This window comes from Gobio gobio (genome assembly GCF_949357685.1).
Source record: "Gobio gobio genome assembly, chromosome: 13".
NCBI classification, from domain to species: Eukaryota; Metazoa; Chordata; class Actinopteri; order Cypriniformes; family Gobionidae; genus Gobio; species Gobio gobio.
In genome coordinates this window covers 21,357,624-21,381,236 of record NC_137106.1, presented here as the reverse complement: position 1 = coordinate 21,381,236, position 23,613 = coordinate 21,357,624, and the positions used below count along the sequence as shown (strand labels likewise).

The following is a 23,613-nucleotide window of genomic DNA, read 5'->3' as shown; positions in this document are numbered from 1 at the left end:
CAGTTGCGGACTCGCGATATCATGTGCTGCGCTGGTGGAAACAACATGAGACCATCTCATTGTTTCATTTAATTATTGAATGTCTAATATTTAAAATGAAGGAGAAGCCTAAAAAGGCCCGAAGCCCGGCCCGCGTTTGAGGTATGACGGGAAAATTGGCCCGAAACCCCGCCCTAGGGACGTAAAAAAGTCGGGCCCCTCGGGCTCGGGCAGAAATGCAGGGCTCTAACGCACAACCTTGAGGCGGATGGGCTTCAACAGTAGAAGACCCCACCGGGTACAACTCATCTCCACTACAAATAGGAAAAAGAGGCTACAATTTTCACGAGCTCACCAAAAATGGACAGTTGAAGACTGGAAAAATGTTGCCTGGTCTGATGAGTCTCGATTTCTGTTGAGGCATTCAGATGGTTGAGTCAGAATTTGGCGTAAACAGAATGAGAACATGGATCCATCATGCCTTGTTACCACTGTGTAGGCTGGTGGGGGTGGTGTAAAGGTGTGGGGGATGTTTTCTTGGCACACTTCAGGCCCCTTAGTGCCAATTGGGCATCGTTTAAATGCCACGGCCTACCTGAGCATTGTTTCTGACCATGTCCATCCCTTTATGACCACCATGTACCCATCCTCTGATGGCTACTTCCAGCAGGATATTGCACCATGTCACAAAGCTTGAATAATTTCAAATTGGTTTCTTGAACATGACAATGAGTTCACTATACTAAAATGGCCCCCACAGTCACCAGATCTCAACCCAATAGAGCATCTTTGGGATGTGGTGGAACGGGAGCTTCGTGCCCTGGATGTGCATCCCACAAATCTCCATCAACTTCAAGATGTTATCCTATCAATATGGGCCAACATTTCTAAAGAATGCTTTCAGCACCTTGTTGAATCAATGCCACTTATGAATTAAGGCAGTTCTGAAGGCGAAAGGGGGTCAAACACAGTATTAGTAATAATCCTTTAGGTGAGTGTATATATATATTGGTTACATTTTTACTCTATACATTTGCGGTGCCATTTCCAGAAATGTACTGAGGTTGCATATTCAGACTCGAGCAATCTTCCTCAATTAAGGCTTTTATAGACTCAGTAATTTTTATTTTATAAAGCGTTTGTTCAAAGATGAGTCGGTGCACATGCAGAAATCAAGCTGTTGTTCGACCTCTGTTGTGTTACTAGCATATGTGCTCTGGCGCACCTTGTACGATTGTTTTTATCTCTGCAATACTCCTGGGATATGCATAAGTCAGTGTGGCATTAAATTTAATTAATGGTGATTCTTCAGGCTTACCAGATGACATAACTGTAAAACTCCTCTTTTGACCTCTTGTGAACTTTTCTGAAGGAGCTGATGCCTAATATAATATGCGGTCAAATACAAGACTCTCCTTAACTCAAACCGCAGGCTGTTGACCTGTACGCTATAAACTCCCTGAGCAACATCATGGTCTAAGCCTTTAAACTGAAAACTGTTTTTCTCATAGCTGTTTAGCTCAGAAATTTGATACAGTGCCACGTAGTGAGATATCATGTGTCCTAATTAGATTTACAAACACAAAGTCTGCTTTCAATGAGGGATTAGATTTCAACTTAGGAATACTTCTATAAGTTTTGAATTACAAGCCCTTAAAATATTAATGAGTCTCCAGTTTGTATCAGTTGCGCGCCTTTTAGTAACCATGACAATCCAGTAGGAAGCTCTTGACTTTCTCTTCATCCCTCAACTGACACTTTCTGATCTTCAATAAAGCTTTTTCAACAATGAGGTGGGATTTCTTCTCAGAATATTACTTGACCATTTACAAAGTAGAAGCTTGATTATTTTTGTTTAATATTAGAAGACCTTGTCCCTGTTTGTGAGTATTTTCCTCTAGGAACATTAGTTTTTTTAGCTATTTATCTAGTATAATATTGTAAAGCCCCTGTTGAGAAAAATGTGCAGACCCATGTGTTTATTGCATTTTTTTTATTTTAAGTTTTTGAAGCAACACGATTTGTGTGGAGTACTGATAGAACAAAAAAATAAAAATAGTTGAAATTATATAGTATTATAATTAGGGCTATAAAGTTAAATAGGTTACACTATATAATATAATAGCCAATACTATAATATAGGCCTATAATATAATACATAATATAATGTTATTTTTTTATAGTCTTATAGTCTTATAGGTACGTATAACATCATTTTATCATGTGTTAAAATAAAAATAAAAATTGTTGAAATTATGTTATAGTATTATAATTAGACCTATAACTGTATATAGGTTACACATAATATAATAGCTATAAAATAATATAATACATTAATGCAGTATTTTATAGTCTTATATCAATTCTCGTCAAGAATCTCGTATAACATCCCGCATTACTCAACTTTTATTTTAAGCAAACTGTGTTGGCCATGTGTTAAAAGTCATGATATTGTGGTCATCAGCTGGATAAATGCAGTGGCTGTGTTTCAAACACCTAGTGAGCTGTCTACCTAGGTAGCATTTTGGGGCTTCAGGTAATGCGTAAAGTTGCTGCTGCGCGCCTATGAGGTGCAAAACCAAGACGCTGCACGCGCCTACAAGTGTGCCGCTCACAAAAGGGCAGTTCCCTGTGTTTTGAGACGCAGCCTGTGTCAGTCACAGCTACTGTGTCACCACTGGGGTCGCTGTTATTCCCGTGGACTTCAGTCTGAAGCCGGACACACTGAGAGGAAGGACAGCGGCTTTGGAAAAGGGAATATATAACATCGAGGGAATCTGTCACCGCTAACCGGCACAGTCTATCTCTTCTCTGTCCACAAAGACAGCTGCTCTTACTGGGTTTGCACATAATGTGAGTGACTTTAATCACTTTATTTATTGCGTGGCTTCTATTTATAGCAGATAGAGGTTTGTTGTTGTTAAGTTGTGTTTAATTGCTTTTCCAGTAGCGAGCTAGCATTCTGCTAATGAATGTGTCCTATTAATCAGGTGAATTTCGCATGTACTTTATTTTAGTAACAAGCGAACTTCTCTTTAAAACACTGTATTTTAATTGGGACTTTTGTATAGTAACAGACAGTTGTACTGTCATATCGCTTCATAAAGCTTCCTGTGTATCAGTTATATGTTTTTATAGATATATTTACTTATAGTTTTACACGTGGTTGTTTTAAAGTTGTATTATTTTGTTTTTCATTGAGAGTTTCGCTTTGTTTTGATAAGTTAAGTAGCTAAGTGTATGAGCAAAGTTCTCCAGAAAATGAGTAAAAGCTGTAACGTTAGGCCTATGTCATGGAAACTTGACTAGTTGAATGCATTGTTAAAGAGTTTCAATTTTGTGTTCCGAAGTCGTGGAAATCATGGGCCAAGTTAGCGTTATTTATTTGTGTTTCATATAATATGAATGAGGGATGCTTGGGCGACTGTAAACTGCAGTGTCTGCGCATGCGCAACTGTTATTGTTAAGTTTCCACTTTATAATCTCTCACGGGTCTTTCCACGAAATGTGTGTGAACACTGACTTAAATGAAAAGCTTTTACTATGTACTAATATCAAAAAACATTTATTGCCATATATATATATATATATATATATATATATATATATATATATATATATATATATATATATATATATATATATATATATATATGGCAATAAATGTTTTTTGATATTATTTAAAAAAAAAAAAAAAAAAAAAAAAAAAAAAAAATATATATATATATATATATATATATATATATATATATATATTTTTTTTTTAAATAATATCAAAAAACATTTATTGCCATATATATATATATATATATATATATATATATATATATATATATATATATATATATATGGCAATAAATGTTTTTTGATATTATTTAAAAAAAATAAATAAAAAAAAAAAAATAATATATATATATATATATATATATATATATATATATATATATATATATATATATATATATATATATATATATATATATATATATATATATATGCGCGTTTTAATAATTGTATATTCTTTGTATAATTGTAATACAATATGCTTGCTCTCTGTCACTAAATAGATATATTTAATAATGTAGGCCAATTTTTACTGGTAACATATGGCATTTTGCATTATCAGGAGGACCCACAAATGTCCCCCCCCCACTGCATTATTATACATTATATTCAACATTATAATATAGTAGTTTAATGTATTACTGACGCTAAAACTCTGTAAACTAAAGTTTTTTCACACAGTAATTTTAATTTTGGGTGAACTATACACAATACAGATTGTTGCATTCTTATATTGCAACATATTGTAAACCCCCTTATTTATTTATATAATTCGTTTTAAGGAAAAAACACTGAATCACTCACAGCTGCCCTGTATTTCTTTAAATGACACTCATGCCTTTGTACAATGCAAACATATCCAACCTTCCCTGCAGAGAAAACATTAATAATTATGCTAATAAAGAGCATAATATTCAAAGTAATGGCTTTCATAAATTAAACATAATCATTTTGATGTGTGGAAAGAATGTTTGTTTTAGTTAGCAACTAGAAGCTTGCATACAAACTGATAACATTTGGCTTGATTTAGGTTTTTTTTTTCTTTCTAGTTCTTGCATATTGAACACTCATTTGAATATTTATAACCCAGCAAAAACACAGTAAAATGTCTAGCTTTGGAAGTCCCAACGACACTAGCCTCTTTGCATCCTGTTGCGTCCTGTTTTCCATATCCTCTCAGAGGAAGGAGGGGGTTTAAAAACAGTGTGTGTGGTACAGGAAACTCACACAGTCCTTTCACCCCGAACTATCTCCAATGACAACGTCTGTACTGCTGCCATCACTACGCGTGTAATTATGTGCAATTACTCATCTCTCTATGAACATCTCTGCTGCAAAACCATGTAGCTTTAGATAGAGCGACGAGCCAAAAAATGTGGGAAAAGAAATGTCTGTTGTTGACTATCACAGTAATGTGGACGTGGAGTGATTCTCACAGTTTTGTTGTTATTTTCGATCTGTTGATTCTTGTGGAAGAGACTGTATCTCAGCCAGGCTTTCATTGCCAAGTATGCCTTGAAGTTCATTATGGACAGTGGATATTTTTTTTTTTTAAATGTACATATATGTGGCCCGTTGCATGTATTTTTTTGCACAACAGAAAGATTGCCACCAAATATTTACATGTTGCTAGGCAACTTTGGTGCAGAGGTCCTAAGTTCATTTTCTCTTTCATCTCCATATAATTTGTTTCAATGTATTCTTTTTCTATCGACATCTGCACAGAATATAACTATAAAATGTTTTTTATTGCATCCCTAATGCAATGTCATCATTGTTGTGACATAATTATAAAGGTTTTTATCAAAATTAAATGTTGTGCCAGCATTATGATTTAATTCAGTGTCATAACAAATATAAGAAATTATGATTTAAGATTCATCCTAAAAGTAACTGAACAGTTAAAATATCTGTAACATTTACAGAATGAATCTGGATTCAAGTTGTCCACAATTCACAATTGTACAGGTCTAGCTTATCTGAGTCGTCCAACCCCCTTTATGTTACTTCCTTTTCTGGAACCATTCAGTTTAAGTGATCATGATCTGCTATCTAGAATGATTAACCATGGGAACCATAATACTGTACATATAGTTGCCTGCTTTTAATCTTAATTAAACCCTGAAAAATCCAAGTGAATGGCATTGTGCCACATGAACTTTGGACTCATCTTGTCTTTGAGTGTTCAATTCAAATTTCCCTTTTCCATTGGATAGCTCATATTAGGGTCAGAAGCATCAACCTGATCAGATGGCCTTAGAATAACAAATGCCTAAACAAGGAAGACGATGCTTTCAAAGATAATAGATTGTATTTACCAAATAACTTCTATGAACTAAATCAAATCAAATCAATATTTGGTGTGACCACCCTTTGTGTTTAAAACAGCTTTTGTCCTAGGAAAACTTGTACAGTTTTTCAGGTAGCTTTGGAAGTAGGTTTCTTCAAGTCTTCTTCTTGGAGACATTGCCACAGTTCTTGTGGATTTAGTCTGTCTAATTGTTTTCTGTTTCTTCATGTACTCTGACTCGATGATGGTGAGTTCAGATCTCTGTGTGGATCATACCGGCTGTTGTCAGACTGGATCACTGGATTATTACAATTAATGGCAAAATGAATGTTTGTAAACTAACTAATGTTTGTATTGTAAACTGATATTTCCTACTGACACACTACAGCAAAAGACAAATAACTGAATTAAACCCATTTTTTTGGGGGGGTGAAAATGCTAACATGCCTAAGACTTTTACTTGTAGAGTTTTGACATGGTCATTATTTTAAATTTGTATGTTTTATAAATTATTTTATTTTTCTGTTCTTGAGATTTCTAGACTTGAAAAGGTCATGGAAATCAAAATTATCTTAAAGGTCATGAAGAAAAACAAAAATACTCTTTATGAGTTCAGTCTCCATAAACCATTTGTTAGTTATTTTTAAAAACATGAGCGGAGAAAGTCATGTTAAAGGGATAGGCTTTACCCAAAAATAATATAAGCCCAAGAAAGCGCATCTATCCATCAGTAAAGTACATTTACATTACATTTAGTCATTTAGCAGACGCTTTTATCCAAAGCGACTTACAAATGGGGGCAATAGAAGCAGCTAGAGCAGTCGAAGGGCAACAATATCAGCAATATGTAAGTGCTGTAACAAGTCTCAGTTAGTCTAGCACAGAAGTATACAAATTTTTTATTTATTTATTTTTTTTTTAAATAAATTAGACAGACAGACAATGAATAGAATGATAAGTCCTATTCTCGATCGGTCAGGTGTTGCTGGGAAAGATGTGTCTTTAGACGTTTTTTGAAAATGGCTACAGACTCGGCCGCACAAATTGAGATAGGCAGGTCATTCCACCAGGTGGGAACGTATGGATAGATGCATCAGTAAAGTAATCCACACAGCTCTGGGGGGGTTAATAAAGGCATTTTGAAGTGAAGCGATGTGTTAGTGTAAGAAAAATATCCATATTTAAAACTTTAATAACTAAAATAACTAGCTTCCGACAGCATTGACGAACGCGGAAGGGCAGAGGATAGATCAAAACAAAACACAGGTCACGAATTAGAAACCTAAAATGAGATTTTTTAAAGAGAAATTTCTGAGGATTTTGATACAAGAGAAGAGGAAATTGAGTTTGTTGCCTAGCCCTATTTGTTTGAACCGGGAGAGGCGTCAAAGCTACTCCTACGTCGCTACTCCTACATCGCGTCAGGGATTACTCTTTTGACGTAAGTCGACTTGCATAGGCCTTCTGTCTGAAGCTATTTATATGGATATTTTTCTTACACAAATGGTTCACTTCGCTTTAGAAGGCCTTTATTACCCCCAAGGAGCTGTGTGGATTACTTTACTGATGGATAGATGTGCTTTTTTGGGCTTCAAAATGAAGAACCAGGATATTTTATTTTAATATAACTCTGTTTGTATTCGTCTGAAAGAAGAAAGTCATATATACATATGGCTTGAGGGTGAGTAAATCATGGGGTAATTTTCATTTTTGGGTGAACTCCCTTTAAAGTCAAGGAAATTAATTGGCCCGAAGGTTTAGTGCCAGTTATAACTTCTACTCCATAGTTAAAAACATGTTCACCTTATGAGTACACGTTACAAAGGCATACATTACAAAGATGCTTAAAGGAGTAGTTCACTTTAAAAGGAAAATCACCCCATGATTTACTCACCCTCCTCAAGCCATCCTTGCTGCTTGTGACAGGGCTGGAGTGGACATTAACACTTGTCCGGGTCATTTGGATTTTCTGAAGGAGCAAGTGAAAGAGAATTTTACTTGCCCGACCGGACAAGTAACATTAGCCTGATTAAAACGTCAATAACAAAAAATAACTAGGGAATCACCAAAATACAAGAATGATTCTGCATTAATTTAGTGCAAGTGGTGATCGATGGCGGATAATAATATATAATGTTTTGTGAACTGACGGTAAACATGGTTGCGCTGTTGACGGTCGTGCAGCCTCTCGAGGGAAAATTCGAGTTTTTATATTTATAGCATATGATACAGTTAAGCAATATGACACGAGCAAGAGTGGTGTTTCACAGCAGAACAATAACGCATCTCACAGCAACAGTGTGATTACTGAATGATTCAGCGTTTTGAATGAATCGTTTGAATCAAAGATTCAATGACCTAAGTTGAATACGGAAGGTGGTCTGGCGGAAGCTAGATATCTTACTTCATAAGATTAGTTTTCTTACAAAACCCCATCGGATTTGCTTCAGAAGGCCTTTATTAGCCCCCCCGGAGCTGTGTGGAAAACATTTATGAGGAATGGATGCACTTTTTTGAGCTTCAAACTCAACTGACCCCTTCACTGTCATTATAAAGCTTGGAAGCGTCAGGATATTTATTAATATAACTCTGATTGTGTTCATCTGAAAGAAGAAAGTCATATACACCTAGGATGGTCTGAGGGTGTAAATCATGGGGTAATTTTCATTTTAAAGTGAACTACTCCTTTAATGAACAGATCATTAGGTTTTAGCATGTATCAAACATCTCACTTTCCCAAGACTGATTCAGCGCAGAACAATTAGAAAGAAGTAATGTGCCAGATAGTTTTCTGATGAGCAATGCTTCAGAACAGAAGCATATACCAATGCCTTGTTCTGAAGCCTTTGTTCCTTTCAAAAGACTCATGTAAGACTCGAGTGATTGGCACAGATACAGTTCTGAGCATATAATGAGGTTAGTTAGCATGCTTGACAAGTGATAATTGCGCCGTGTGGAATTCTTGGGACCAGGCCATAGTCAAGAGTCCCAGAGAATGAGAAATGTTGCTCTGGACCAAACCGGTTATCACATCCTAGTACCTCACTCGCACGCCAGACATCTTTGACGTGAACTCGGTCCTGTCTTGTCAGGTATAATAATGCTCTTGTGATTAACAATTTTACTTTTGTAGACTTTGACAGCAGTTCAATTACAGGTCATGCAGTCTAAGATCTCATGGATCTTCTTCTTAACGGATGTCATTGTCATCCAGTGCTTCAGATAAATCACCTGATCTTAAAAGGGAATTATTTTGAACACTGTAAGAAGTCTATGGTTTATTGTAGGATCAGAGAGTGATCAGATAGGGCCACCAGCTGTTCTCTCAAGAGGAGAGTCTGTGCAGATAAAGATGTCTCAAATAGCAGTAGCTTAAATCCACTATTACAGGATAAGCCCATATACCTGAGAGGAATAACAAGATCATTGAAAAAAACATATGGAGTGACAGGCCAGGAGACTAAAATACCTCAACAGAACTGCTGTCGAGATGACACAGTCCTTGAACCACAGTAGATGGCACATTTGCTTGAAAATTGACTCATTTTCCAAAACATCATCAAGTGGCATACAAGTGCACATTTTTACCTTTCATAATAACGTTAGCCATAGTGGTGTTTGCTAAACCAAGGATCACAATTAATATTGTTTATACTTAGACTAAACAATTTGAACAAACTGCATGATTTTCAGCTCAAGGATGATTTAAAAAGTCCCCTATCTGGCTCATGGATGATTGTTGGGCTCACAGACTTCCGTATGTTGATTTAGTCTGATCACTCAAACTCTCGAGGTCAAGGTTTGAGTGAGCTGATTGCTGTCCTTCTCGTATGCATCTTGGAGGAAGTTTACACTTGGTATTTCCATGATGGGATAACCATCTAATCAGTAAAAATGTATGAAGTGACCAGGTCTAAGCACTTATATTGAGACTTAAAGGCCCACTGAAGTGCCTTGAAACGCGCAGCATTATTCAATGTGTTGACGTAATTTCCCCATGAAACGGCTCCACCTGTAAGCAGCTCCTCCCCTTTTTTAAAACAGCCAATAGCGTTTGGTTAATATCACAGTTTGACTAGAGCCTTTCTGGTTGGTAAAGCCACAGTTTCCTCCTAATCATAACCGTTTATCATCATAATCTCCTCCATATTACTTTGAAATACAGCATTCTGTGCAGAATTTAAATGGGTCCGATATGTTTTGTTGTTTGCGCCGACTCGCGCATATGATCCTCTCTGCGCTCTCGTGTCTCTTGTCTAGACCAGAGCCATTGGTGTGTGTGTGTGTGTGTGTATGTGTGCTGTGGCAGTGTGCATGAAACTAACGTGAAACCAGACTACATTCGCCTCAACTGAAAGCATATTTACACTGTCTGAAACGTTTGCTATCGCATATATATTGCGCTATGTGCCATTCACCATGTAGAAAATAGTATAGTAGTAGTCCGAATACCATTTTTTGAGCTTCGAAGCTTCAGTAGAAATCAACATTGAATATTCGAAGCTTCGGAGGGAAGGAGCTGAACATATTCTTCTCTCTACTAAAAGCAGGAATCTCGAGAAGCGGCGTGCCTCATGTGGGCAGGGCTTATATGCGCCGAGAAACACACCGGTCTGTTACGTCCCAGTTTTGATATATATAATAGTAGTAAATATAATTTTGTTCAGTTAGACAACAGATTAACTACAATTAAAAACTGAGCGTGCAGCGTGAGCCGAACGGGAGTCAGATTTAATTCATCACGAGAGTGAGGAGCTGAATGACAAGATGATCGTGGAAGATTTGGTTTCAAAGCGAAATGTAAAACCGCCTATTTAAGGGAATTTGTCATTGTACTGATTTGTTGTTGTGTTTTCATTAAGAATAATAGGCTACTGAACCCACAATTAAAGCTACCTGTCCCCGAATTGGCAAACCGAAAGTAAACTGCGCACAGCTGCATTCGTTCACAGCCGCTCAGTGCACAAGCACTGCAATGTGACGGTGAGGGAACATTTTCTCACTGTCACATCCCTGACGGGTAAAAAGGATGATACATTTTGATTCTATTATTCTATTTTCCACAATGTCAAAGCAATGCAGCTTAACCCAAAATGCAAGCTCAGGCATGCGCTTCTTCCATATAAGCTCATGGAGTTGTGTGCTCTAGACAGAGAATACTCTGTTGCAGGGAACGCTAAGAAGAAGCTAATATATATAAGTATAACGAGGTTGGGTTCCTTTTCAACTGGCCATACTATAAAAAACTACTAGGCTATAAAATAATTGTAAAAAAAAAGAAGAAGTAGTATTGTATTTTGCCAGATTTTATAGTGTAAGCATATGCAGGCGCGAATGAGAACCGCGTCGAGAGGGATGCCAGGTGTGCATGACCCCCCCCCCAATATTCGAATCCCAAAATTGAAAATCGAATACCAACCCATTGAACGAATATTCTGGTCCAGCCCTAAAGTTTTGAATGCTTATATCTTCTAAATGCAAATTTTGTCATTTTTTTGGAACACACAAGCATATTCCTAAACTTAAGGCTAACATAGTCATACTAAAAGCTAAAAAACATCCATTTTGATTTAAGGAGGCCTTTAAGAGCTTAACAGCACTCTTTTGATGTAGACCAGTAAACAACTGCTCAAAATGGCCTTGCAGTAGAAACCACACTGAACACACTAACAATTCCCTATAGCTACCATTTACAACACGCTAAATCTGCCTTTTCACAATTTTCTACAAACAACAGACCAATCAATTAGGGATGCTAATGATTAATCGACAATCGATTTAATTGTCGATAACGGTTTAATTGCTAAAACTTAACAATGGTCGATTAAGAATAAGTTTATCAATAGAGTGCGTTAACTTAAAAGTCTCTTTAAAAAGTTCATTAAAATATAAACAATACAACGTCCTTGAATATGGAAAGCAAAATTTAGTAACTAAGTCAAGTTTAACTATAATAAAGATAATTATTTCATCATCCATCGGGCTCTGCGCTTTGAGAAACGAGCAACACAGAGCATCGATTGTCTCATATCTTCATGTTTTCGCCCAATGTTTCAAAGCAAATTAAACTGTTTGTTAATGGTCAGATAAGTGAATTATAGGATATCTTCCACACAAGCAAGACTTTTATATTAGATTTTGTGCAAATGCACTATAGTACAGAGCCCCTCATACAACATGCTAAAAAAGTAGATATACAAAATAAAATTCAATAAAAATTTGTTCCTACAACTTGTTAATTCATTTATACGACTTAATTCGGTCCACGTTTCATTAATTTGTTCCCTTTAATTTGTTAAATTAAAATTAAGGAACAAATTAAAACATTGGACAAAAAAAAGCACAAACTGTGTTAAAATTGAATCTGATGAGAAACCCATGAGATATTTCTGTTGTTATATGATATTATATATATTTCTGCTGATATATCTGTTGTTTGAGCAAGTAAAAAGGTATATGGTCTACATATTTTGAGTGAGCCACCCGCAAAACAGAACACAAAGCCGCGTATGGCTTGATTTTAATTTATTGCCTCACAAGCCTCTCATTCTGCATAAATCCAAATGTTTCCATGGTCACAATGTATAATTTGCCTGCTAACCAATTATTTATTTTTATAAACAAAGCTTTGTACTTCGCTTGTGTCCTAATATTCATGTAAAAAACATTTATATACACAAACAGCCATGTAAGCCGTAGTTACATTTGGGATAATTTCACTTTAAAATTATGAAAATGTTAATTGCAAACATTGGAATTGTGTTTTAAAATCCAATACAGCAACGAGCTCCATAATAGGCTACCATGTGCGGTGCATTCAGTGTTTTCCGTGACAGGATATGAAACTTTACAGCCAACAATAACCTCTGTTTTAGCATTTGAAGTAAAATGGTCGCAAACGTTATGACTAATTACATAATTATGTGTTGTTTAGCCCTTGAAAACCTACTATGTTTTTTTTTTTGTTTTTTTTATTGCCGTTTATTTGTTTTTTGTTGGTGTGGATATACTAGGGCTGGGTAATTCCACGATTCAATTCGATTTTGATTCACAAGCTTATGATTCATTTCCGATTTAAAATCAAATAATTAAATTCTGAATAATTGAGGTATGTATCAGTACAATGCATGGCAAATTTTCATTATTTTACTTTGAAATGTGTGTCAATATTACGCAATATATAATTTACGCAATCAATATTTTGAATTTGATTTGAACTGTAATTCTTACATACAGCACCTTTAAGTACCTTAAAAAATGTCGTCCTGTTTTGCCATCGGTGCTGTCAATCATCGCAGTTTCTGATTCAGTCTCGCATTTAAATACGGTTGTCAATCTAGAAACTTTGCAGTGTGCTAGACAGCATGAAAACTAAACTTGTATTTAGATTGCGAATGGGTAATAAACAGTGATTCTAAAGGAAGGGCTCTTTATTTCTAAGGCTGTCAATCTAGTGCAAGCTCACTGAATCGCACTCTCGTGAAAACTCCTATAATAAATAAAGCTGTCTTAATTGTACAGTGAATCTCTTATTTATATTGTGTTTACAATCTGTTGGTTATAATGAAAGGATTTGCGAGCGTGTGGCTCGTGTTTTCATAGGCGGAGGGTGAACCAAATTCAGGGTACGGCTAAGGAGATGCACTTCCTCTTAAAAAATAAAAAAGGAAACAAACATTTGAATAGAGTGCCATAAAATGTGTTATTAAAGCGGCTATGTTAACAAACCACTGTAATTTGGACAGAAAAGCAAGCAAAATGGTATTTATTGTTTGAATTTCATAATAAAAATGACAGAATTTGAAACCAAGACTTTGTTTCATATCAAAAGGGAGGTATTACAAAGTTTTGTTCATTCACCAACTGAAAACAGCATAGACCAAAGGATTGATACTTGGGTTTTAAGAATCGATTAAAATTGAGAAATCAATACTTTTTTTCCCAGCTGTAGGGTAAACTCACTATTCATTTATTTGACCATGGAGAATAAGCAGAGAGTAATGGCTGTTTCATGACCAATTCGAAAATTCTTAAAGCACCACTCAGATTTTCTTCAGCGATCTAGTTTCAGTTTGCTTTTGTACATCCTGCATATCAAGACTTTGAAGTGGCTAATGTAACACGTTGTTTTGTTATTTTCATCACAATCATCTATACTTGAGATGACCTTGTTGGCTTCCACTTGCAGCAATTTAAAATACGTTTTGTTTACTGTCACATGGTTTGTGTTAAACAAAACAGAAATTCTGTTGGACAAGCTTTGCATATTGTCAGCCAAGTCAGTGTTTAATCTTAACCCTGTGTGTGTCTTCCAGAGCTGCGGTGTAGTTGTGGGGTGCAATGGAGGATGGGAAGCCTGTGTGGGCGCCCCACCCAACCGACGGGTTCCAGCTGGGCATGATAGTGGACATTGGTGCGGATGCACTCACCATAGAACCTCTCAATCAGAGAGGAAAGGTAAGACATCAGCTATCCTGCCCTTGATATTTATCTTGTGAGCATTTAACTGGTGACCAAGCAGGTGGCAGCCATTGATTTAGTGCCACTTTATTGTGGCTCATATGTGGATTGTAGTTGCTAAGCACCTGTGATGATCCTTGGCTGAGCCCAGCGTACCTCAGGCGATCATGTGATCAGCGTTTCTGCTGATGTGCTGAGTCTTTCCCACACACGCATGATTAACTTCATGTCATGATGTGTATAAAAGGCCTCCAGGTATCTGAGCAATAGGTAAAATGTGAGAACATGTGTATGTAGAATAGTGCTGTGCCATGTAAGGGTGTCACTTGCAGGGGCTTTGAATAAGTAATAAGCTCTACCTGCTGCAGGTGTGCAGATCACATTACACTCAGGTTATATTCATTAGAGAAAAAAAATCCACCTGTGTCTCTACTACTTATACATCTCCCTTAGAGATGACGGCACTGTGTGTGTAGTGGGGGATATTTCAGAAAATGTCCCAGAAGATTAGACAAACCTGACAAATTCACCTTGTGAGGATTTTTGCCCACAAGGACAATAGACTAAATAATGTAATATATTTGGTCTGTCTTTAGGAACTATAATTCCTGATTTAACTCACACACACACACACACACACACACACACACACACACACACACACACACACACACACACACACACACACACACACACTGACTAGTTTCCATGTTTTATGGGGACTTCCCATAGAAGTAATGGTTTTTATACTGTACAAACTGTATAGTCTATCCCCCTACACTATATATTTGTAAATATATATACTCAGTGTGTGTTTTCAGATGTGGTCCTAATGTAAATGGCTTGTATAAATATGAGGGAGTGGAGGAATAATGTAAAGCAGAAACGTCAGCATGGACGAGATGGGTTTTCTGGGAAAGGTCAGCTTGTCTCATCTCGCTCTGAATAATGCACCGATGTGATGGGCAGTTTTGGGTGTCTTATAATGTGTGATGTAATGGATTTTGCAGCTTATGTTCTCACCTTTCACATTAACATGACTTTACCGTTTCTTCTCCGCATTATTGCTGCCATTAGACACAATCAATCATGGCTGACCTAGCACCTCTCTTCAGTGTCATTTGCGCAGTCGTAATGTATGAAGACCTTGAATGTTTATAGCTTCACAGCTCAGTGAAAGTAACCAGACAGACTCGGAAATGAGAGAACAAACGGCTGCCACCATCTACTTATTTTTTGTCCCATTAATCTTCTGTGTGGTTGTAAATACTTGTATTAATATGGATAAATAGTGAATGTAGACACGTATTGTTAGGCCAGTTTTTTTTCATTTGGCCAGAGGTCACAAAGTTGATGATGCTCATTTTGACTTTGCAGACGTTCCTGGCTCCCATCAGTCAAGTCTTTCCTGCTGAGGAGGATGTAAACAAACATGTTGAAGACAACTGTAAGTATATAACTTCTTTGGGGTGCATCGGCCAATAGTATCACGTTAAATAGTTAAGCTTATGATGTTTAGTGATGTGCTCATGTTTACTTGGCTTCCAGGTTCTCTTATGTATTTGAATGAGGCCACTCTTCTAAACAACATCTCTATCCGTTACAGCAAAGACTTGATCTATGTAAGTCAAATGCCTGTTTTGAATTCTTGTTTTTCATAATTTCTATGCCTTTTCTGAAGCCAAAACTACGCAAATACGCAATTACTTGGCCAACACATAAGCATGGTCCAATTGTACAGACTTAAGGTATGGTCACTTTAGCAAGCATTCGCAGTTATAAGAACTACATGGTTGGCTAATTTGATACATGAGTTATAACTCTTTTTCGAAGACTTTTTTTTAAAAATCACTATGGGGAAAATGAATGGAGAAAATGCTTCCGGAACCGGAACACAAGCACAGATAAAGTAGATGGGAACTGTTGCACTCTATTGCTGTATCCCATGTCTCCCCTGTCCTCTATTAGTTGGACAGACAGATAGTCCTATTCCAAGCTCGCACCATTAAGTTAAAGCCAATGTGTATTGGGCAGGCTTGGATGCGCCAATGAACATTAGGAATGTTCAAACAATAAATGAACATTATTGTTTTCTTAAAGCACCACAAGAGCCTACTTGCACTTGAATTTTAAATTACACACATCACCTTTAAATATGTATAACAAATTGTTTAAATTAATTAAAGCCTCTTAGAAGGAAACTACATTTTAAATTTCAACAGATTTGGGGCATTAAATCTTAAGGAAATGCATGATGCATTCACATATTTTGCTTAACAGTCACCTCAGGGCAGCGCAGGGCTTCCAGATTCATGCTAAACCCCGCAGATCTCATTGGCAAGCATGCCTGCAGGTACGGAGCTGATGGGCATGTTATTGTCGTGCTCCAGCAGCCCTTATTAGCCTCTCATCTGAGAGACTCCGGTCCGGCTGTCAGCGCACGCTCATCAGCACAGCGCACGAGCCTGTCAGGAGTCTGCCCAGGCCCTGCCCTAGTGTGACTGCACGTCTCAGATGACCCAGCTAATTCTGCCCAGACGCTATCAAGTTGCCCAATGCACTTAATTAGGTCCTGTGAGGTAGCACTGCTCTGCACGGCGTGGCTAACCCTGAAAGTATGAGGCTTGTGATTTAAGAGTTTTGGTCAGGACTACCTGTTTTCCTAAAAATGGAAAATGCAAATACAAAATTGCACGCCCAACAATGAATGTTTCATGTTCTCGGACGCTGTGTGTTTTATTTCAGACTTTTGTGGCTAACATCTTGATTGCTGTGAACCCGTATTTCGACATCCCTAAACTCTACACCCCAGAGTCCATTAAGAGCTATCAGAAACGCTCTCTGGGGACACTTCCCCCTCATGTCTACGCTATTGGTGAGTGGACGTATGAATGTCCATCTAATAGGACACTTGAGGATTCAGTTCTTTCAGTCTTTTTTTTTTTTTTCAAAGACTTTTTTTAAGGTAACTACTGTATTGACAGCAATTTTGACAAATGGCTGTCTCTCTCTCTGTCTCAGCGGATAAAGCCTACAGAGACATGAAGGTTCTGAAGATGAGTCAGTCCATCATTGTGTCTGGAGAATCTGGTGCTGGAAAAACAGAAAACACAAAGTTCGTTCTCAGGTGTGATAACTCTCAATCTATTTGTGGAATGATGAAAACACTTCAGTAAATATGTCCTACATGTATACAAGGGTCTAAATGAATTCATTATCTTTTTATTTATATATTGTTATACACACCTGCCAGTGATGAACTGAGATATTTTATTTAGATGTGAAAAATCTGTACAAAATATATTATGTCTGTGAAACTGCACAAACCATGAAGACCGATTGTAATTTTCATTGTGGTGACTGTTTTAATGATCTAAGCGCATGGTCTGAAGTGCATGGCGTTAGTCTCACTTAGGGCGTGTCCGAATCCACTTTTGCTAGTTTAACGATGGGAAAAATGGTCGGTCGCCTTTTATGATCTAAAAGGGTTGTCCCTAGTCTCTTAATGAGTAATGTGTGTGTTTTGGGTGTAATGTGCAATAAACCAATTATAGTCTCATCTCCCATTCCCTTTAAAAGCCAGTTGCGCTTGCACCAATGCGGATTGCTATTTGCGAGCGGAAAGACTCAATACTTCTCCAGAGAGGGATCCTTTTATTTTTAATATTTAAAAATGTTTGTGTGCTGCTGTCCTGTGGGCAAACAAACTGGGCTGCTGTATGTGCGTTGTGGACCCACCTATAGGCACATATGACTAACACACTCTTTAAATAACAAAAAATACTGCACCATTGACTTTAGAGCAGGTTTTTGTTGGTCAATGGCGCAGTCGTTTTCAGTCGCCTCAAAATAGCAACACGCCAACAATGCGCCTGAACTCACCTTGTTTTCTGACCAGCACGCCCGTGGACGCACAAATAGGCACAAATGCATTTGCTATTTAAACATCGTGGTGCATGACGTGAAAATGATAACTGCGTCGGGCTGAAACTAGCAAAAAACACTTGCGCCACGCCTGCCGCCCTATTGCGCCAGGTGTATGATAGGGCCCAGAATATGCTAATTATTCCACATATTTTTCGCCACATCTTGCAAAAAAAATGGGTAGGCATCCGATGATACATTTTCCACTGATGTAATAATGTTAGAAGAAATATTACTTGAGGAGAAAATCATCATATTAGAATGATTTCTGAAGGATCATGTGACACTGAAGACTGGAGTAATGAGGCTGAAAATTCATGCTTTACATTTGAAACCATATTCAAATAGAAAAGTTATTTTAAATGGTAATACTACAGAATATTATGTCTTTTTATGTGTTGTATTTTGAACAAATAAATGGAGCCTTGTTGAGCATAAGAGACTTTCAAAAACATTAAAAAGCTTGGTAACACTTTATAATAAGGTTCATTAGTTAACATTAGTTAACTACATTAGTTAACATGAACTAATAATGAACTGCACTTATAAAGCATTTATTTATCTTTGTTAATGTTGATTTCAACATTTACTAATACTTTATTAAAATCTAGTTAACATTAGCTAATGCACTGTGAACTAACATGAACAAACCATGATAGGCTGTATTTTTATTAACTAACGTTAACACAGATTAATAAATAAAGTAACAAATGTTTTCCTCATGGTTAGTTCATGTTAGTTAATAGATTAACTAATGTTAATTAATGAAACCATATTGTAAAGTGTTACCAAAATCTTATATAGTAGAAAAGATTAGTAGTATGTTGCAGTGCTCAGTAATGTTATTGGTATGTTTTATTGGACCAGTGTTGTCATTAATATTATACTTTCTTAATACTGTATCTGTTTAATTTCAGGTATTTAACCACATCTTATGGAACATGTCAAGATATAGATGAGAGGATTGTTGAAGGTAGGTTTTTCCATAGAAACTTAGAACTGGTTGTCTAGTACAGTAGCGTTTGATTTTTGCATATGATGCAAATATATGTTTGTAATATGTCTGTTCCTTGTAGCCAACCCCTTGCTTGAAGCTTTTGGAAATGCAAAGACAGTCAGGAACAACAACAGCAGTCGGTTTGGAAAGTTTGTAGAAATTCATTTTAATGAGAAGGTAAACTTTGCCTTAGTCTGAAGACAAGAGTGTGGCCTCTGTAAGACTTCATGTAGTTACTAATTGTGTTCATCGTGTCTTCAGAATGCAGTTGTGGGCGGCTTTGTCTCGCACTATCTACTGGAGAAGTCTCGGATTTGCATGCAGAGTCCAGAAGAGCGAAACTATCATATATTTTACAGACTCTGCGCAGGGGCATCGGAGGAAATCAGAAACATGCTTCATCTCAACTCTCCGGAAAACTTCCGGGTCAGTTTCCTGTGTATTGTATAACAGGAAGCTGGAAATCCTTCAATCAAGCCTAGACACTCTGTTCAGCAGGAAACGTTGAGATTCTCTGCTATAATTGGTGCAATGAAAGTCATCTGACAGCTGTGACTATAGCAAACAGACCGTATCAAAGCACAGTGCCAAATCAAATCCATTAATAGATACCATAAAACTGTAGATGTGCCACTAGATGGCATATTTGCTTTACAATGATTATGAATGTATTTCTTTAGTTTCTGTTCTCGTTCATTAACTTACCTCATTGTGTGTTTGTGTTTCACTCAGTATTTGAATCGCGGCTGCACCCGGTACTTTGCAAACAAGGACTCAGATAAACAGATCATGCAAAACAGGAAAAGTCCTGAGGTACGTAGAATCATCTTTGGGAATCTCTGGGTCAGTACCGTGATGAATCTTTTTCCTTCTTTCTGTGTGCTGATACACATTTGTGACAAATGTGAAGTAATAAACAGCACTAAGCTAGGCTGCAGTAAAGATTTCAGATTCATTTTTGATATACAATCAAATCCTTGCAGTTTCCTTTGTTCAACTAGTAAAAATTAAGACTAGGGGACACACAAAATATCTGAAGTTGCAGGATCACCGGTTGGCTTCAAATAGAATTAGCTACCTTCAGAAATTAGTTCACGTCTTTGATGAATTATGTAAAATGTAATAAATTCCAGCGTTGTTGTGTTGTTTGCACACGGCTCTCTCTGGAGACTGAGTCCATCAATTGATGTTATTGTTATCAAGGGCCATTATTATAAATCATCGTTGTGTTGAATCCCTGTGGAGGTGATGAGATATTCATTAGCTGCTGTTTCTGCTAGTGCAGTAGTTCATTTGCTAGCTCAACCACGTCTGTTTCACTACATTTTCAGATGAAGATCTGAGATTAATTTCTTACTCCAAAATCACAGATGATACTTTTCTTGTTTTTTTTTGGTCTTCTTTTTTATTCATCCTTGAACAATTGAATCTCATAATGACTTTGGGTTGGTATTATGATATTTATGCAATCCATCTTTAATCATGAATCAACTGAGATTTTTCTTTGCTCAGGCTCTGGTCCACAACCCTGTGAGCTGTCTACTGCCTAGATAGGCAGCAGCCTTTTAAGACTGCATCCTAAACAAGATGGCAAAAATAGCAATCAAATTGACTCGACTGACAGTTGATTCCCCGAGTTAGATTAGCATGCTGCTGAGCTAACCGCATGATACTCGAATAAGCACACATAAACATTAGTTATAAAATGGTTTTTTTAGCATTCGTTAAAAAGTATATTTAGTGATATGCGTTGGTATTGAATTAGATTTGAGTGTATTTATGATTTTTTAATAACTTGTTGTTAGCCATCTTGAATTAAAGGTGCACTGTGTAGATTTTAGCGGCATCTATTGGTGAGGTTGCGAATTGCAACGACCTCCGCTCACCCCTCCCTTTCGAAGCACATAGAGAAGCTACAGTGGCTGACACAGGACAAAGATGTTGTCTGAGACAGCAGAGAGTAGCTAACAGCCCAGAGTTTAAGGCTACTGTAGAAACATGACGGCGCAAAATGATGACTTCACTCACTGTAAGGGGACCCGCGGTGTATGTAGATAGAAATGGTTTGTTTAATATACATAACTATGTATATTAACTATTTAATATACACAACTGTTTTCAGTGGTGTATAAAGACACCACTGAAAACATAGTTATGTATATTAAATAGAATTTCTGTCAATAGATCCTCAAAAATACTACACACTGCACATTTAAAATGTACTCGGTTCATTCAGGGATTTCTTCTGAACAAAAAATATATGTGAGATTGCTTTAAAATTGAACCAATACTCGCCCAGTGGTTCTCAACCTTTTTGATTACAAAGCCCTTTCCTTGTCAAAAACAATATTCAAAAGCCCCCCAAAATATGTCTCGTACTTATGATGTAATGACAAAGCTGAGTATTTTCATATTTATAGAAACGTATAGTATTTAAAAAAAATAATAAAATAAAATAATTATAATTAATTAAATTCCATAAGTAGTTTCCATAGTTTATTTTAGCCACAAATAGCAATTTCTAAGAAATGTCTACCCAATAAAATAACATAAATAACATTTATATTCATAATTTGTTTTAAAAGACTAATATTCATGACTTTACCAGCTTTAGAAATTACTATTAAAACTTCATACAGTACATCCAGGTTTTCCAAGATTGTGAGAACCCTGGGTTATAAATAAAAATGAGGGGATATGAGGGGATAACATATCTTGTATATGGTTTTTTTTAGATGTTATCGCTTATTTTAAAGCTTGTTTTGTCATCTATGTAGGTTTTGGAACAGAGCTTCACTCTTCTAATTGCCATAATGTTTATATCTGTAGTTTTCTAACTGAATATTATTTGTCTTTGCCTTCCCTGATCTTTTTAAAATTCAGGATCATAAGGTGATGTTTTACCAGTTGTCCTCCTTTCTAAATACTTTTCATGCTTTACATTCTTTGGCTTTCTGGGTTTCGGTGCATGAAATGGATCATTAGTGTGTGCATGGGTCTGCAAGCTAATATGCATGAGGCTTTCTTTGTGAAATAGTGGTTTTGTAAGGGGTGCTTGTAGTTATGGGTATGAAAGCGTTGGTCAGAGTGGTGTGATCTGCTGTGTCATCAGACTGCAGATTATCGGTATGACAGTCATCTTCTCACCCTTGTATCCTTTAAACACAGAGAAGTTTTCAGGAATGTTTATGTTGCTCTTTTTCCAGCAGCATAAAGCATTCCTCAAATTGAAAGTCATTCAAGTTTAGAATGATTAACATATGGGTGAATACATTTAAAATATATATATATATATATATATATATATATATATATATATATATATATATATATATATATATATATATATATATATATATATATATATATATATATATATATATATATATATATATATATATATATATATATATATATATATATATATATATATATATATATATATATATATATATATATATATAAAAAAGAGAAGTTCTGGCGCACTCTGATCCTCAGGTGTGGTCTGTTTTCGTTTCCTCCTTTTAATCAGAGATCTAGATCTGTATATTTTCCTCCAGTATACGTTTTTGATCTCTGATTACAGCTGCGGTGCCACTGTGTTTCCTTCTAAGGCGCTTGCGGCACATGTGACGTGTGGATATTGTTGATTCTGGAACCATGTGTCTTGATGGTCCATTGTGTTCATAGCACGGGAAAGTGGGTGCTCTGAAGGACCCTCTGCTGGATGACCTGGGAGACTTCAACAGGATGGTGATGGCAATGAAGAAAATCGGCCTGGATGACACAGAGAAGCTCAATCTCTTCAGAGTGGTGGCTGGCGTCCTTCATCTTGGCAATATCGACTTTGAAGAGACGGGAAGCACCTCTGGTAGCCATTCATATAGCATCTGTATAAAAAATATCTACTTAAACATTAGCCAACCTCATCCAACATTTGCAAACAATTTTGCCTTAATTCGATGTCATACCTGGCATGATGCAACAACTTTCAAGCGTAAATTAAATTTCTGTCCTCCATAAAGTGACAAAATCACCTCTGATCAGAACATGTGAGACAGAACAACCAGTGAGATTTCAATTCTGGAAGGAGCTATCCATCACAGAACTAGAAACCATGCAAACAGGCAGTAAATGTCTTGTGTCAGTTGCAATAAAGCCAGTTAGGACAAAAAAAAGATTTATTGCTTTCCTTTCTTTAGGTTAAAGGGTTAGTTCTCCCAAAAATCAAAATTCTGTCATTAATAACTCACCCTCATGTCATTCCAAACCCGTAAGATTTTTGTTCATCTTCGGAACACAAGATATTTTTGATGAAATCCGAGAGCTCTCAGGCCCCTCCATTGACAACAACGTAATTAACACTTTCAAATTTCATCAAAAATATCTTTATTTGTGT

At 36.5% G+C, this 23,613-nt stretch overlaps 1 protein-coding gene across 3 annotated transcripts in view; it reads left to right on the top strand.

Annotated features, from left to right (window-relative positions):
* The first annotated feature begins 2,685 nt into the window (after positions 1 to 2,685).
* The window catches only part of myo6b (myosin VIb), a 62,112-nt gene continuing 41,184 nt past the window's right edge, over positions 2,686 to 23,613 (top strand). For all 3 annotated transcript variants that reach the window (XR_013817727.1, XM_079832671.1, XM_079832670.1), the window contains exons 1-11: positions 2,686 to 2,832; positions 14,149 to 14,290; positions 15,671 to 15,740; positions 15,842 to 15,915; positions 17,039 to 17,168; positions 17,315 to 17,420; positions 19,135 to 19,190; positions 19,294 to 19,391; positions 19,476 to 19,640; positions 19,947 to 20,027; positions 22,905 to 23,085. Coding sequence is in view for 2 of the 3 variants with exons in the window: in XM_079832671.1 (XP_079688797.1) it covers positions 14,174 to 14,290; positions 15,671 to 15,740; positions 15,842 to 15,915; positions 17,039 to 17,168; positions 17,315 to 17,420; positions 19,135 to 19,190; positions 19,294 to 19,391; positions 19,476 to 19,640; positions 19,947 to 20,027; positions 22,905 to 23,085 (1,078 nt within the window). In the remaining variant the exon portion in view is untranslated. The remainder of the gene's footprint in view (positions 2,833 to 14,148; positions 14,291 to 15,670; positions 15,741 to 15,841; positions 15,916 to 17,038; positions 17,169 to 17,314; positions 17,421 to 19,134; positions 19,191 to 19,293; positions 19,392 to 19,475; positions 19,641 to 19,946; positions 20,028 to 22,904; positions 23,086 to 23,613) is intronic.